Genomic DNA, 15,350 nt, shown 5'->3' with positions numbered 1-15,350 from the left:
TCAGCGAAGACTTGACGTTGCAGGCTAGCACACCAAGCTAGCTTGTCGGCATTGGATCCTATGGTGGGGGTAGCCCCACGAGAGTCGGAAAAGAGCACTCGGGGCACACGTTGGACTGGATCAGCATGGATAAGACAGATTTCACTCACCTGCTGCCAGTCGAGCCTCTCCTGGTGTCTCATCTCCACCCCCACACAGAAGTCCACCATGACCTCTGCGGGCCCTGCCCTTCCCTCCAAAGCTGAGAGGAAATTATAACTCTGCAAAACAAGGGAGGTATTCGAATGGTACCGCCGGAGCGGAGCCGATCAGTTTCTATTCAAGATATTTTGTGGTTCCGAAAAAGGTCGGGGGTCTAAGACCGATTTTAGACCTGCGTGCTCTTAACAGATACATGAGAAAGTACGCATTCAGAATGCTGACACACGCAGCTCTGATACATTTTGTGCATCCAGGCGATTGGTTTATATCCATAGACCTGAAGGATGCTTATTTTCACATCCCTATTTATCCCCCTCACAGAAGATACCTACGGGTTTGCCTTCCGGGGTGTAACATACAAGTATCTGGTTCTCCCGTTCGGTCTTTCACTGAGCCCACACGTGTTTGTCAAATGCACCAAGGTAGCCATTGCGCCCCTCAGGGAAGAGGGGATGCGCTTGGCAACATTCATAGATGACTGGCTGTTAGTGGCACAGTCGCCCCCGCGGCCCCAGGTGCACATCAGACTGCTCACATCACAGCTGGCGGCCCTGGGTTTACACGATAAACTGGGAAGAAAAAGCGTTTTGATCCCGACACAAAACATCACGTTCATAGGCATGTCCCTAAATTAAGTCACGTTCAAAGTGTGTCTGTCAGCAGAGAGGGTGAGAGCCTTCCAGGCTTGTCTGGCACTTTTCCGCAGAAGGGCGATGGTAAAGTTCAGAACTGTCTCAGGCTGCTGGGGCTGATGGCATCAGCGCTGGCAGTCATTCTGTACGGCCGCTTGAACATGAGGCCGTTTCAGCGGTGGGTGGCGTTGCTCAGATTGAACCCCACACTCCACGGTCACCGCCAGGTTTTAATTACCATGGTGTGCGTCCTCGCTCTGCGCCCTTGGGGACTCACAGCGTTTCTCACTACAGGCGTTACCATGAGAACCATTCTGGTCATTAAAGTTATTACAACAGACGCCTCTCTCGTGGGCATCACTCACAAAGGCATGACAGTAAATGGCTCATGGAGTTTACAGTTGCAGTTTGTTCACATAAACTGTCTGGAACTCCAGGCCGTCTCACTAGCGCTGAAACATTTCTTGCCTTCTCTGAAGGGACAGCATGTTTTGGTGAGGATGGACATCACCACTGTGGTGGCGTATATCAACAGACAAGGTTGGCTGCGCTTACATCATCTGCACACGTTGGCACACAGACTGATTTTGTGGAGCAGCTCTTGCCTGTTATCGCTGAGAACCACACATGTGCCAGGGATTTGCAACCGAGCGGCGGACTTGCTTTCCAGAGGCGATCATCGCTACAAAGACTGGACTCCACAGCGTGGTGGTGACCAGGTTATGGGACAGATACGGTCGGGCGGAGATAGACCTCTTTGCATCGGAGGAGAACGCTCAGTGTCCTCTGTTTTATTCCCTGACCGAACAGAGCGACCCGATGGGGGTGGATGCTCTGGCGCACGATTGGGCGAGTGTCCTGCTGTATGCTTTTCCCCCATTGGAGCTGATCACTCCTACTCTCGCCAGGGTGCAGGAGAGGGGTCTTTCGCTGATCCTGATAGCTCCCTGATGGCCAGGGAAACACTGCTGGCTGGCGGAGATATTTCAGCTGCGGTGCAGCCAGCCGTGGCGTCTACTGTTACGCCGAGATCTCCTGACGCAAGCGGACGGGGAGATCTTCCATCCTCATCCAGAACACATGGCTCTGTGGGCTTGGCCCCTGAGAGGCTAAATCTAGTGTTCTTGGGGCTTCCACTCAGTGTCATTACCACCATTCAGAGTACTAGAGCCTCCTCTACACGCCGCGCATATGGTGGCAAATGGCAGCGTTTAAGGAGTGGTGCATAAGCGGCTGACGTTGAGGCTTTCCAGAGCCCTGTGTCTGTCATTTTGACGTTTCTACAGGAGCTGCTGGACAAGGGTCTAGCTTTCTCTGCCATCAAGGTGTACATGTAGGCTTTGGAGATAAAATGGCAGGCCAACATCCTCTTATTTGTCAGTTTATGAAAGGAGCGTTGCGCCTTCGGACAGTATCGAGGAGCCTAAAGGCCCCTTGGGACCTGTCCATGGTGCTGGATGCATTGTCACGCCCACCCTTTGAGCCATTGCAACAGATAGATCTAAAAATGCTCTCCTTTAAAACGGCATTATTACTCGCGCTGGCTTTTGCTAAGCACGTGAGTGACATTCACGCACTGTCAGTAAACCCGTCAGGGCTGCATGCACTCGCCCCGTGCGCGCATTGCGCACATATGTTGAGCAAACAGCTGGCTTCAGGAAATCTTTGTTTGTATTTGTTTCATGGCTATGACACATGAGGGGAAACCCCTTACAAAGCAGCATTTGTCACACTGGATCATGGGGGCTATTGCTATGGCCTATAACAGCAAGGGGCTGCTGCCCCCCGCTGGTCTGCGTGCTCGCTCCACTCATGGAATGGCTGCGTTTTGTGCGTTATTTCGAGGTGTTTCTGTTGAAGAGATATGTGCAGCTGCCTCCTGGGCTATGCCCCACACTTTCACCAGATTCTACATGTTGGATGTGACTGCGCCTACACTGTCACATACAGTGTAAAGCGTGGGTTAAGTACCAACTGCGGCCATCTAGCTGGCAGGGTTTTAATACCAGTCTTCGTGGTGAGCTTGTCTGGCAATATGGGAGTCTCTATATCCCATAGTGAGATACCGAAACGAATGCTGAAAGAGAACTTTAGGTTAAGAAATTAACCCCGGTTCTCTGAAACATGAGTGAGGTATCTCACCAGACCACCCTCCTTGCCTAGAGCTCAGCAACAGACATTTGGTCAGATACTGAATTGGTGACACTAATCTTGGGTGCGTAACAAACTGTTCTGAATGGGGGAAAGATGTGTGTTTAGCCTCCATTTTTTTCACAGACATGGTTGTAAACTGTGAGTGCAACTTGACTGGTAGAGTAGTCATACAACTATGAAAGGGTCATTCTTTAGTTTGTTGTCTTTTTGAGTGGATATGTATTCATTTGGAATGAAGCTCTTCAGAAACAGAGGTTTTCCTCCCAGGATAATACTTAGAACAATACCTTTCCACCTGTCTGTAAACAGGCACAGGGACCAACGCCTGCTACATGGAAGAAATGCAGAACATCGAACTCGTGCAGGGTAACGACGGCCGCATGTGTGTCAACATGGAGTGGGGAGCATTTGGTGACAATGGCGAACTCGATGACTTCTGCACCCAGTTTGATCGCATCCTTGATGAGTGCTCTAACAATCCTGGGAAACAGAGGTATTGGATGGGTTCATTTAATACATATTAAATTTATATTATGTCTATCAAAAACAACCAAAAATGCCAACACTAACTCAAACAGCATCACATGTAGTCACAAATAGAGAAAAATATAAACTAATTCCAAGGATTAGAGGATTCCAAGGTCAGACTGCCACAGAGAGAAAGACTAGTGACAGAAAGCAGCTGGGGCTCTTCACAACATTATTGTAAAAGAGTTGTGCAGCAAATGAATAGATGTGTGTGTGTGTGTGTGTGTGTGTGTGTGTGTGTGTGTTTGTGTGTGTGTATGTGTATAATTATGTATGTGTGTGTGTGTGCGCACTGTAACATTCATTTGAATAGCTTATGTAGCTGCTCCCCTTCAGTTCAACCATGGACACAAGGCATTTGTATTGTCTACAGGCTTTTATTAAACAAACATGCAGTTATACATGTTGCCAATCATGCCTTGAGAACTAAAAACACACACAAGATCAAAATATACAGCAATCAGTACAAACATCTCACAGAAAATGCATAACAAATGTTGCTATCTCATTAGAATAAATAAATAAATCATAAGCTCAACAAGCAAAATAAAATTCCATGCCTCTTTGGCCGCATTAACTTAAAGAGGAGAAGAGACCAGTGTTGAGCATCTTCATTATTTATGCCTTATCTTCACAATTCATCTTCAGCAGCAATTTCACTACTCAGCCTCCATTACCTTGCAAGTAAGGAGCTCAGCTCTCAAGGAAAAGGAAATTTATAAGTTCTGCTGTTCCGGTCCTTACAGAGACCTTTTTATAATTCATCTTACACACAGAATTATTTACCAAAAGACACACAAAGCATGATTTGATTCAACTCAAATATTGATTCAATTGATTCATTATTAAAATTCAACACAAATACATATAACTGCCACTTATGGCAGCTACAGCTTGAGAGTCCTAAATGCACACACTGGTGGTTGAGACTACAATGCAACTACCTGCTACTCAGTAACCAATCATACATTCACACACCAATTGCGCAGCATCACAAGCAATTTGGGGTTCATATCTTGCCAGAGGATACTTCGACATGTTGACAGGAGGAGCCGTGGATGACACTGCTGATTCTCATCCACATTCCCCACGGTTTATTAGTTGTGCACACTCTATTATTGATATCATCATCACCTAACTTAAATGTGAGAAGACTGAAGTCAAATTCGATGCCTGCAGTTAAGTGAAAGCTCTAAAATGTTGATAGATTTTTACTAAATATGATGGGAGGGCAGGACAAGAAACATTTTTAGCAAAAACATTGCTGATGAAGTGACATAAGTATCTGCTTAAGGTATTTCAACAGGATTACTTTGGGCAGTTAGTTTATCCCATCATGTTCCCAGAGTTTTTGCATAAGTGGCAGTAATATTACAAAATGATGCTAGTTGAATGCAACATTTTAGTCACTTAAGTAAAACAAACTATTATCAAAGAAATGACAACTAAAGAAGCTGGGGTAGAGAGCAGTGCGCTAACATTGATACTGTTTGCTGTGGATGACAGTTGGATGTTGTTCAATATAGAAATTAAATAAACCAAGAGGACAGAAATAATCTCTGACTCAACAAGATTATATTGCAGTGGAGTTTGCCCGGCAACCAGCAGACTTACTGCTAATGTCAAAAAGAGCGTCAAGCGCTGTCAACACGTCTCACTATCAGTTTACCATTGGATTCCTCTGTTATTGCAGTCAAGGTTGACCTATGATACAGATCGTTGCATGAGCTTCATCAGTTTTATTTTAGCGGTAAATAAAAAACTGTGATTAATCTTTTCATAGATTCAATGCACAGCAGATCTCAGGTTGGTAACTACACTTAGATTGTCATTTGATTCAATCAAAAGTAACTTTTCATTCTGCCCACCTGTCCTTTATCACCTCCGATCCTGCATTTCTTCTTTGGTGGCTCCAACTAGTTTGTCACCTTCAGTTTGACTGCACATAATACTAAGGCGTGTTATGCTGTTAACCATTAAATAATTGAAACCCATTTATTGTTTATTTATTGTTTATTGCAGCTAACCCTGCACTCTGCAGCAGCAGCCTGTAGAAAACTTTTCTGACTGCTGGGACTGCAGACAAGCAAAACCAAAATTATCCATCAACAGACTTCATTATTCATTGTTTAGAAGCACTTTGGATTTAGGAGAGAAATGAATCATATGCACAACACAGAGTCCACAACACTTATGTTTGTACCGCAAAGCAACACAACTAACTTGTTAAACCACCTAAAAAAACATTACAACTTGCAGAACAGCACATGCATGTATGCAAATACAACCCTGTCTCCAAAGTTGAGACACTGTTTAAATTATAAATAAAAATAGAATACAATGAATGCAATACAAAGAGAAGACATTTGATGATGATAAAATACATGATTATATGAAGTGTATTACTACATGTGTCAGGAACACTTTGGATCACACAGTTCATCGCTACATTTGCAAATGTAAGAGAATACTCTACAGTGCAAAGTGAAAGCCATATCATCTGACTGTTCTGGGGCTGAGCTCATCTGAGATGGACTGACACAAACTTGACAAATGTCCTGTGGTCAGCCAAGCCCACATTTCAAAGTTTTTAGGAAATCCTTGACATTGTGTTCTCCTGGCTAAGAAGGAAAAGGCCATCCAGATTGTTACCAGTATGGTAGTTCAAAAGCCAGTATCTGTGATGGTATGGTAGTGTGTTATCACCCATGACATGTGTAACTTTTTACATATGTGAAGGCATCTTACATGCTGAAAGGTACGTACAGGTTTTGGAGCGGCATACGATGCCATCCAGATGACATCTTTTCAGGGGCATTCCTGCAAATGATAATGGTATTGCTGACATCAAATTCAAAATGGGTGTATATTTACAGAAAACACAGTCAAGTTTATCAGTTTTAACATTTAATATCTTTTCTTTGTACTGTGCTGCACTTTGTACTCAATGAGGTAACATTTGCAACATTACATTCCATAAGAGAAGCACTGAATTCAGGTGAAAAAGAACCTTATTTAGTTGTAGTTTCAGTCTTAGTTTGATGCGAAGATTTGTTCATTAGTAGCAATGTATTCAAATGCTTTGCTTTGCACCCTTCTTGAGACCAACATTGTTCTGCTCTCAGGAGACACTGGTCTGAATGCATGAGATGACATTAAGTCATAACATTGGCCAGGATTGAAGCCTTTAAGCAGCTATGCAGACAGTCAGTGTTTTGTTTGGTCCCTGTGCTGTGACAGGTGGGATTTAGAACCACATTATAAACTGAAGCAGTTGGTTTTATGAAATTAAGTCAAATTTCCTCTTGAAAGAAGTTTGTCTGGACTGTCTGTTATGAGATCGTCTCTATGACGTGTTAGGGAGCATATTGATGAGAGGAGCTGTGATCACTTGGCATAATTGATTGCAACCTCTCCTGGTAGTTTCTTTAAAATAAACCCACCTCTGTAGCAACTGAGCTGCCAGTGCATCTTTGTTTGTGCTCTGAGCTTTCATTCATGAAAAGTTATAACTAGTCTATTTGATTAAATAAAGATTTATTCATTTTGACATTAGAGTTTGTGACAGTAGAATAAAATATAGGTCTATAGAGTGATAGAGGACTATTAATGTGCAAATTGTGAATGTAATCAGTGTGTGGCTGTGGAGAGTTTTCAGTTTCTGTGTCTTTTTCTCTGAGGTATGAGAAGATGATCAGCGGCATGTACCTGGGAGAGATAGTGAGGAACGTGCTAATTGATTTTACTGCCAAGGGCTTGCTGTTCAGAGGCAAACTGTCTGAGCGACTCAAGACCCGCTGCATCTTCGAGACAAAGTTCCTTTCACAGATCGAAAGGTGAGTATTATAGACTAGTCCCAGTGTCTCTCTTTAGCTCAGTCATGTTTACCATGATATATGGTATGAATAAAAAAAATCACAAAACAATAGTGGACATTAGTGATGTGCCACAGCTGTCAGACTTGATCGCATTAGTCAAATCTACACAATAATTGGCTGTTTCATGTGTGGCATCCCTTAATCACAAACAGCAGGCTTGAACATTTTGAGTGTCAAACACTTCATTTCCTGCAGTCTGGGGAATTTTTATCAATCAAGTTATGGGGGGAATATTTTTATTTCTTTTAAGGTCCAGTGTGTAGGATTTAGGTGATATATTGGCAGAAATAAAATAAAATGAGCATTATTAGTGATATTTTCTGAAGTGTGTTTTTGTTACCTTTGAATGAGCCATTAATATCTGCATTGAGAACAGGTCATCGTCTACAGAGATCTCCATGTTGCACTGGCATGTTTCTACAGTAGCACAGAATGGACAAACCTACACCGGCTTTATATAGGGCCATTTGCACTTTTGTGTTGGTCCCTGTAGTTGGAGGCCCGCAACTATTTTGTAACATGAAGCTGCTTTGTTCTGTGATTTATACATTTATCAGTTATCCCTGTCACTGTGTGTGACTGTCAGAGGTGCAGCATTATTGTCATGATAAACAGAGTTAGGGAAGGAGACGCTAAATGAATTAATACGCAATGCACAGTGCTTTAATAAAATGAAAATGTATCTGTTTTAATCAGTCTAATTTGCGTTAAAGTTGCAAGGCTGCACAGAATTGGTAAAATAAAAAGGTATTGGCTTAATTTGCAATTGCAACATTGCAAAATTTTGGAGAGACTGACTGAGTAAGCCTTGATCATCAAAATGAGTTACAGTGATTTTTGAATGGCCTCTCAGACACATTTGTAGACATGCTTATCATGTAAATCTGTAAATGCAAAATATTTCAACCAACAATCAGAAGCTTTCAAACCTTTTTGTTCCAGTAAACAGGAATTGTGTCAGTGCTAAATAAATAGATATAAAGACAATAATCCATCAATAAGTTCATTTCCAAATGTATTTGTGTAACCTTTCAGTGTTTTTAAAATTAGCTTGAAAGCTGTTACAACTAAAATGGAAGAAGAAAACAGAAGAGATTGTAAAAAAAAAAAAAAAAAGGTACTGAAATACTTAAAGCCAAGAAACAGTGCTAGGTGCACAGTTTCTTGGTCTTATTGTCCGTTTTATCTAACAGTGGGCACAGAAATTATGTCCAACCATTACCATCTGCCTGAGACTACAAAAATGTTTTCATTTTATAAAATACCCAGAAAGGCTCATTGAGCCAGTTCCTCTCAGAAATTCATCTCAGGAAAGAAACAGTGTCAGTGCTTGTCAGTGCTGTTTATGCGCAACACAAAGTTATGTTAACTCATTAACGGATTAAATCAGTGAGCTAATGGCCTCACATCTTTGAGCAGCTTTTACCTTTACGACATGAAAGTGTTGAATATTGTCAAAAAACAGCAACCTTTGTGTGGCTGCAGTGCAGTTTAACAGTATTTTTTCTTTATATAACAAGCAAGTGAAATGAAATAAAAATCACTGCAACGTAGGAAGTCCACCATGTAGGTTCACATAAAAGTATGTAAGCTATGTCTTTCATGTGTGTAACTCGAATTCTCTCTGACATAATAGTGACCGCCTGGCCATGCGACAGGTCCGCTCAATCCTGCAGCACCTGGGCCTCACCAGTTCCACGTGTGACGACAGCGTACTGGTGAAGGAGGTCTGTAGCGTGGTTGCTCGTCGTGCCGCTCAGCTCTGTGGCGCTGGCTTGGCCGCTGTGGTCGACAAAATCCGAGAGAACAGGAACCTGAATCACCTTTCCATCACTGTCGGAGTGGACGGCACACTTTATAAAACGCACCCACAGTAAGGAGTACAAGTATTCTCTCGATTAATTGATTGGTTGTTTGGACAATAAAATCTCAGAAAATGGTGAAAATGTTTCGATCAGTTTTCCCCATAGCCCAAGATGACAACCTCAAATTTCTTCTTTTTGTCCACATTATAAAAATTATCAGTTTACTGTCTTTGGGGAGTAAAGATATAAAAAAAAAAAAATATTCAAATTTTTAAAAGCTGGAATTCAGAGAGTTTTGACTTTTTTTCCTTAAAAAATTACTTAAACCTATTAATCTGCTATCACATTAGTCTGTAATTAATTCAGTAGTTCACATGTAACTTTAATTGTTCCAGTTCCAGTTCACTGCAGCCCTAGGTTGTCCGAACAATTTTTTGACCGAACACTTAAAAAAAAATTTAAAAAAAGGTTTCCAAACACTCGGAAACATTCATTACACAAAGTAATGAATTTAAAGGCCCTACATTGTAAAAATACAGATGTTGTATGCCTTTTTATAAAGCAGGTATAAATGTTGTATCAGACTTTGAAAGTATTAAAGAACTTCATCTATAGAGAGATGCACAAGGTCCGTAATCAGAAATTGTGCCTTCAAATGAGACGTCAGGACTTCCGTAAAGTTGTGATAATTGGTCTGCATGGGCTTAAAAATTACTGATGAATGAACTGCTCATGGTGCCGCGGCCCAATCGACAATAAGCCTGATAGTGATGCAGCATTAGAAGCCTGCACCCGAGTCTAAACCTGAATATCGGGAATAATACTGTCACAAGCAGAGGGAGTGTCATGGTGTGTTTCAGCTCAGCTGCCTGTTCCATCAGTACACTGGAGACTGAACTCTGGTGGTGCGTGCTTTCTACATACAATGAGTGTAACAGAAAGAGGAGCGCCTGTATTGATGTTGAAAAACATACCGTAGTAGGAGGATGAGCAGGAAGGATGAGTCTAATAATGTTAAAGCTTCCTTAAGTAGCCTAGTTAGGATGGGGTCTAGCAGGCATGCTGATGGCTTAGATCCAGAAATCAAAGTAGAGAATCGGCGAAGGTCAATGGGGGAGAAACGGTCCAGTAAATTCCAGGCCTTGCTGCCATATCCAAGCTATCTGTGTCCGGGGTCAAGTCGGTTAAGGGCAAGAGGTGATGGATTTTATTTCGAATAGTTATAATTTTATCATTAAAGAAAGTCACAAAGTCGTCACTGCTTAGGGCCGAAGGAATACAAGGCTCTATGGAGCTGTGGCTCTGAGTCAGTCAGGCTAAAGTGTTGAAAAAAAACCTGGGATTGTTTTTGTTTTGCTCAATTAATGATGAGTAATAGTTTGCTCTAGCATGGCGGAGGGCCTTCTTATACATTTTAAGACTATCTAGCCAGACTAAATGGGACTCTTCCAGGTTGGTTGAATGCCAATTTCTTTCAAATTTTCGCAATGGTTGTTTCAATTTGCGGATCTAGATGTTAAGCCATAGAGCAGTGTGATGGAGCTGAAGCATCTTATACCCACCCTGTAGAAACGTACAGGCTTAAACTGTCTTCACTGCCCTGGCAGTTGGCTTTGACTCATCTTTCATGTTGGCACTTACAGTAGGTCATCATCATAATGAATTATTTGCAGGACAATAATAAAGGTCAAATGCATATCAGAAGTGTAATGATATTTTTATTTTACCACAGGAGCTTACTTTCACTGAACTATTTTTATTCTCTTTGCTCCCTCACTCTTTGTTAAGTTTCTCAAGCATCATGCAAGAGACGCTGCAGGATTTGGCACCATCCTGTGAGGTGACTTTCCACAAATCAGAGGATGGAAGTGGGAAGGGAGCAGCACTGATCACAGCTGTGGCCTGCAGGATCAAGGGCGAAGGGCAGCCCTGAATCGTCAAGACAGGTAGAGCTAAAGCTACTAACGTCTGCTTTTCTATACCAGGTCACGTAAAATAAAGTCATGTACACCTCGACCTGAGTTGAGATTTTAAGACTGATAAAAATCAATCTGACCTGTGTATGTGTTCACATATGTGCATGTGAGTTTGTCTTGTTTGTGTTTGGAATAGACATGCGTATTTATAATATGAGCTGAAATTGCAAAAAACAGTGGAAAATGAATTTTAGAAATAACTTGTGTGTTAGAGAAGTTGCACCTCCTGTGAAATATGACTGTTACGAGGCGTAGGCTCATTTACACTCCCACCTTTTCATTTGCACACTCAAACTCATAGGTTGCCTCCAAGCCGACTTCATTTATCAATTGACTTGTGTTAGTACGTAAGTAAAGCTTTGAAAAGTTGATTTATAATATACAGCAACCTTCAAGACACACAAAGTGCCTCACAATGTGCCTCACAATTTAGGTCTAAAGCAAGACTTCAATTAAAGAAAGCTGAAAGGAAATTTTAGTAAAGGAACAACACAACCAAGAAACCACCAGTGTGCTAAATCATAACGTATGCTTGAAATGACCCGAGCAATAAAATGAAACTCAGCTGCATGATTTTTGCATTTAAAATCCTTTGTTCTGTAACAATTTTCTTTTAAAACGAGAATAAAATATGTTTTATCACAGTGAATGTATGGTTTTAATCAGTTTCAAGAATAATCAAATACTATTTGGGGGAAAAAAGTACTTTTTAAACAACCTTTACTTATTCCTGGTTTCTTTACCTTCCTAAATGTCATAAAATAAGTGTGATGTACTTCCAGCACGGTAGCCAGAAGAAAACATTTGAATTGTACATTTCTGCATACCCAGGATGCATTACATTTGTACCATACAGATATTTCTACAGTGATCTATTTCTGACTACATGTGTTCCACCATTCTGGTAGAGGTGATGGTGGATAGCAAGAGATGCTGGCAAAGACAGCTGCTTAGCTACACACCACTGTTCGACACCAACAAATGACAAAACTGGTTGATTTTTGGATGTTTTGTGGCAAGACATTGGCAGGATTTTTATGGGTTTTGTTTAGGTTTTTGTGCCTAAACATTACCACATGTTACCCACAGAGTTGGTGAAACATAAGAAAATGTTAATTTTCAACAAATCTGCTACTTAATAACATAGTGTTATGTATCCATGGCTTGCAGAAACGTATAAAGCAAACATTAATTCTGGTGATTGGGGTGTATACTCCTTACATCAATAAGAAAAGATTTACTGCAAGTTTTAAAAGCAAGATTTAATAGACAAATGGAATCAAAGCGTATTCATACAGTATGTAATTTACTGCTGGCAAATGTATAAAAACATGCCTAGCTCTTACTATCTCCTATTTATCGCTTGGTCTAGTGACTGCAACAAGATTATTCTGATGCCATAAGAAAAAAATTATGTGAAACATAAACTACATTGGGGGTAGAAAAGTTGAAAGGGGAAGTGAATTAAACCGCAGTGGTCAGAAAATACAAAGTAAGAATTAGAAGCACTCTTGGGGCTGGGATTTTTTTTGGGGAATATAGATGGTCAAAGGAGATTTTTTTTCTTTTTAGACATGTTTGCCCTATTTTTTATCTGTACTGTATTAAATTTGAATGGTGCGTTGTACAAAGAAAAAAATGGCATGAATTTTTGGCAAGTGTCTGTACAGAAGAGACCTTAGATATTACTGAATCAGAGGGAAGGACTGATTAGAATCAGTTGTTCTCCCTTAAAATATTTTTTCACGCCATAAACATCAACATCCAGATGTAGAGATTGCCATAATCTGTCTTTTTTCATGAAACAATGTTTATGGCATGAATATCCCATTATATGTACGACAGCAAATGTTCTTACCTGCTGATTACATCAGGCTTACATAAAGCACTCTGTGCTCTGATACTTAGACTTTTTGCTTCTTTAAGAACTTTTGTTTCTTTCAGCTATTACACTACAGTGCTGTTGTTATCATTGTCACAATAAAGTTGACCTTCAGCTGCTGTTGTCTGCTATGGAAGTCTGAAGTCTGCTCTAGTAGACATCAAATTACATTCGCTTGGGAATTGCTGTTTACCAAAAGAATAATCAATGTCATCACTTTATTGTTGAGCTTTGTCTATTCACTGCCCTCAATTTTCCTGTTCCACTGTATTTCTGAATGCTGCTGCACCCAATTTCACCCCATAAACAAGCTCATACTAAACACTTGAAAATGTTTATCCAGCATTCGTGTCCTTTACTGTGAGCTTGCCAAACAGGCTGATCTGCCACGCACCAAACTTAAATCACTAACATATGAAAAAAAAGAATAGAATGGAATAGAAAAAAACATGTTCTATGAGTTTTACAGTGTAAAACATTCTTAAGAATTTAATTTAACTTAAGATACCACAACATTAAGAGCTGAGTCTCTGGAGTAAAATATGACACCTTTCAAGTGTTACTATGGAATCAGAAAGGTAAATACAAGGTGAATCTATTCAACACAATATACACGATCAGATAACATGCTGAGGCCTTTACTGGAACAAAAAACTAACCTCATGTTATTTTGTACCAGTCTGCTGCTGCAAGGGGGGAGTTAATTAAACCACGGTGGCCGAAATGTGAGGATTAGTGGCACTCCTGGGGATGGCTGGTTTAAGGGAATAAAGAGGGTCAAAGGTGATATTAGATTTAGCCTCACTTCTATTATTTTTTCCCTCATTTGTAGTAAATGCATCTCATTTTGTACAACTGCACATTGTGTTTAGAAGACATGTGTCCAACAGAGATTTGTTTATTACTTAAACTTTTAAGGGATTTCATTAAAAAGAATAGTGTTTTGTTTAAGCCTTAAACAGCAACATCCAGTTGTGTGATCGCTGCAACAAAAAGCATAAAAATCATATTAATATGTCCAATGGCAAAATGTTGCCACTGGTTACACTATAACATTTCATCTGCTTGATAGAGCAGATTAAAAAAACAACAACTTCTTTTTCAAAGCAGCAGAAACCCAGATATTCTTGAAACAGTCTGCACGATGACATAGAAAGTTCTGAACAAGATCTTTCCGGTTGAGCTTTGGGCTGAGCATGTGCTTCCTGCTAACAGCAGATTGCCTGCTCTGCTTTTAGATCTCAACCTTTGACTAAAAATTTGCATACTATTTGCTGTTCGCTATGCGAATCTCTATAATGAGCCTTCATTTCTGCATATGGCACATGCCAGCCAAAGATGTCATATAAATTACTGAGATGCTTTTCCAGTTGCATAAAGAATTCAGTGCATTTAGTTGGTGTTGTTTTTACTGCAAATAAAAGCACGTTCAATCATAAAACTGCAAGTAGCCATCCACAATAATGAATCAGAATACAAGGTTTTCAGCTTGTTGTTACACTGCAGTTCTATCAGTACACAATTGCAGGTTTTAAGTATAATTTCAACATTCCTGATAATGCTTTTAATGCTACAGCCATATTCAAAGTCTGTATGTTTTATCCCTATGGGCTAAGACATTCTAAAAAAAAAATATCAGTAAACATGAAGACGTTCTTCCTAAATCCAAAAAAAGTAAAGTGCCAAAAAATGTTTATATCATAATGCCTGGACATGCTCCACAGACCGAATGTGGAATGATGCACTAGATCATTTGGATATAAAATTTTTAAAAAAAAACATTTTGCAGATTCACAAAATCAGACTCCCATTCATTGTCTGTGGAGCAGTTCCAGACGTTATACATCACTAGTTTTAGACCTAGTTTCAAGTAATGATTGAAATTTCTGAGGCCATGAAAATAACATACTGAAATTCTTTATTCATGTGGTGTTTAAAATGGTTGAAATTCGTTTGTTGATTAGTGTTGCTTTCAATGGCCATGGATGGATTATTGGTTAAGGTGCCTTGAGGTGCAAATATGTAAAAGGTCCCTTGTCCCTCCCTAAGACTTGCAAACTAAAAGGGACACACAGTGACCACACCTGTATTTGTGGTCATTTTGTGTCACTGTGGTTGTTTTGTTTTGTTTTGTTTTTTTTTGCTTCTCTTTGTGATTGTTTTCTGTCTGCTGTTCTGTATCTTTTGGTCTTTTGTGTCTTTGTGATTGTGTTTCTCTGTGGTTGTTTTACTTTCATTTGTTTTGTTTTTTTCTTCGTGGTTGTTTTGTGTGTCTTGTGGTGTGTTTTTGAGTG

The 15,350-nt window shown here is 40.4% G+C and overlaps 1 protein-coding gene across 1 annotated transcript in view; it reads left to right on the top strand.

Annotated features, from left to right (window-relative positions):
- Positions 1–11,823, top strand: part of hk2 (hexokinase 2) — a 41,114-nt gene extending 29,291 nt beyond the window's left edge. Inside the window, exons 15-18 of the mRNA XM_042488790.2 lie at positions 3,297–3,480; positions 7,196–7,351; positions 9,030–9,266; positions 10,987–11,823. Of these exons, the coding sequence (XP_042344724.1) occupies positions 3,297–3,480; positions 7,196–7,351; positions 9,030–9,266; positions 10,987–11,131 (722 nt within the window). The 3' untranslated portion in view covers positions 11,132–11,823. The remainder of the gene's footprint in view (positions 1–3,296; positions 3,481–7,195; positions 7,352–9,029; positions 9,267–10,986) is intronic.
- Positions 11,824–15,350: the final 3,527 nt, after the last annotated feature.

Source organism: Plectropomus leopardus, chromosome 4, assembly GCF_026936395.1.
Source record: "Plectropomus leopardus strain MGB_pleo_1.0 chromosome 4, ASM2693639v1, whole genome shotgun sequence".
Lineage (NCBI taxonomy): Eukaryota > Metazoa > Chordata > Actinopteri > Perciformes > Serranidae > Plectropomus > Plectropomus leopardus.
Note: the sequence above shows the minus strand (reverse complement) of the source record. Positions and strands in the feature narration are given on the sequence as shown.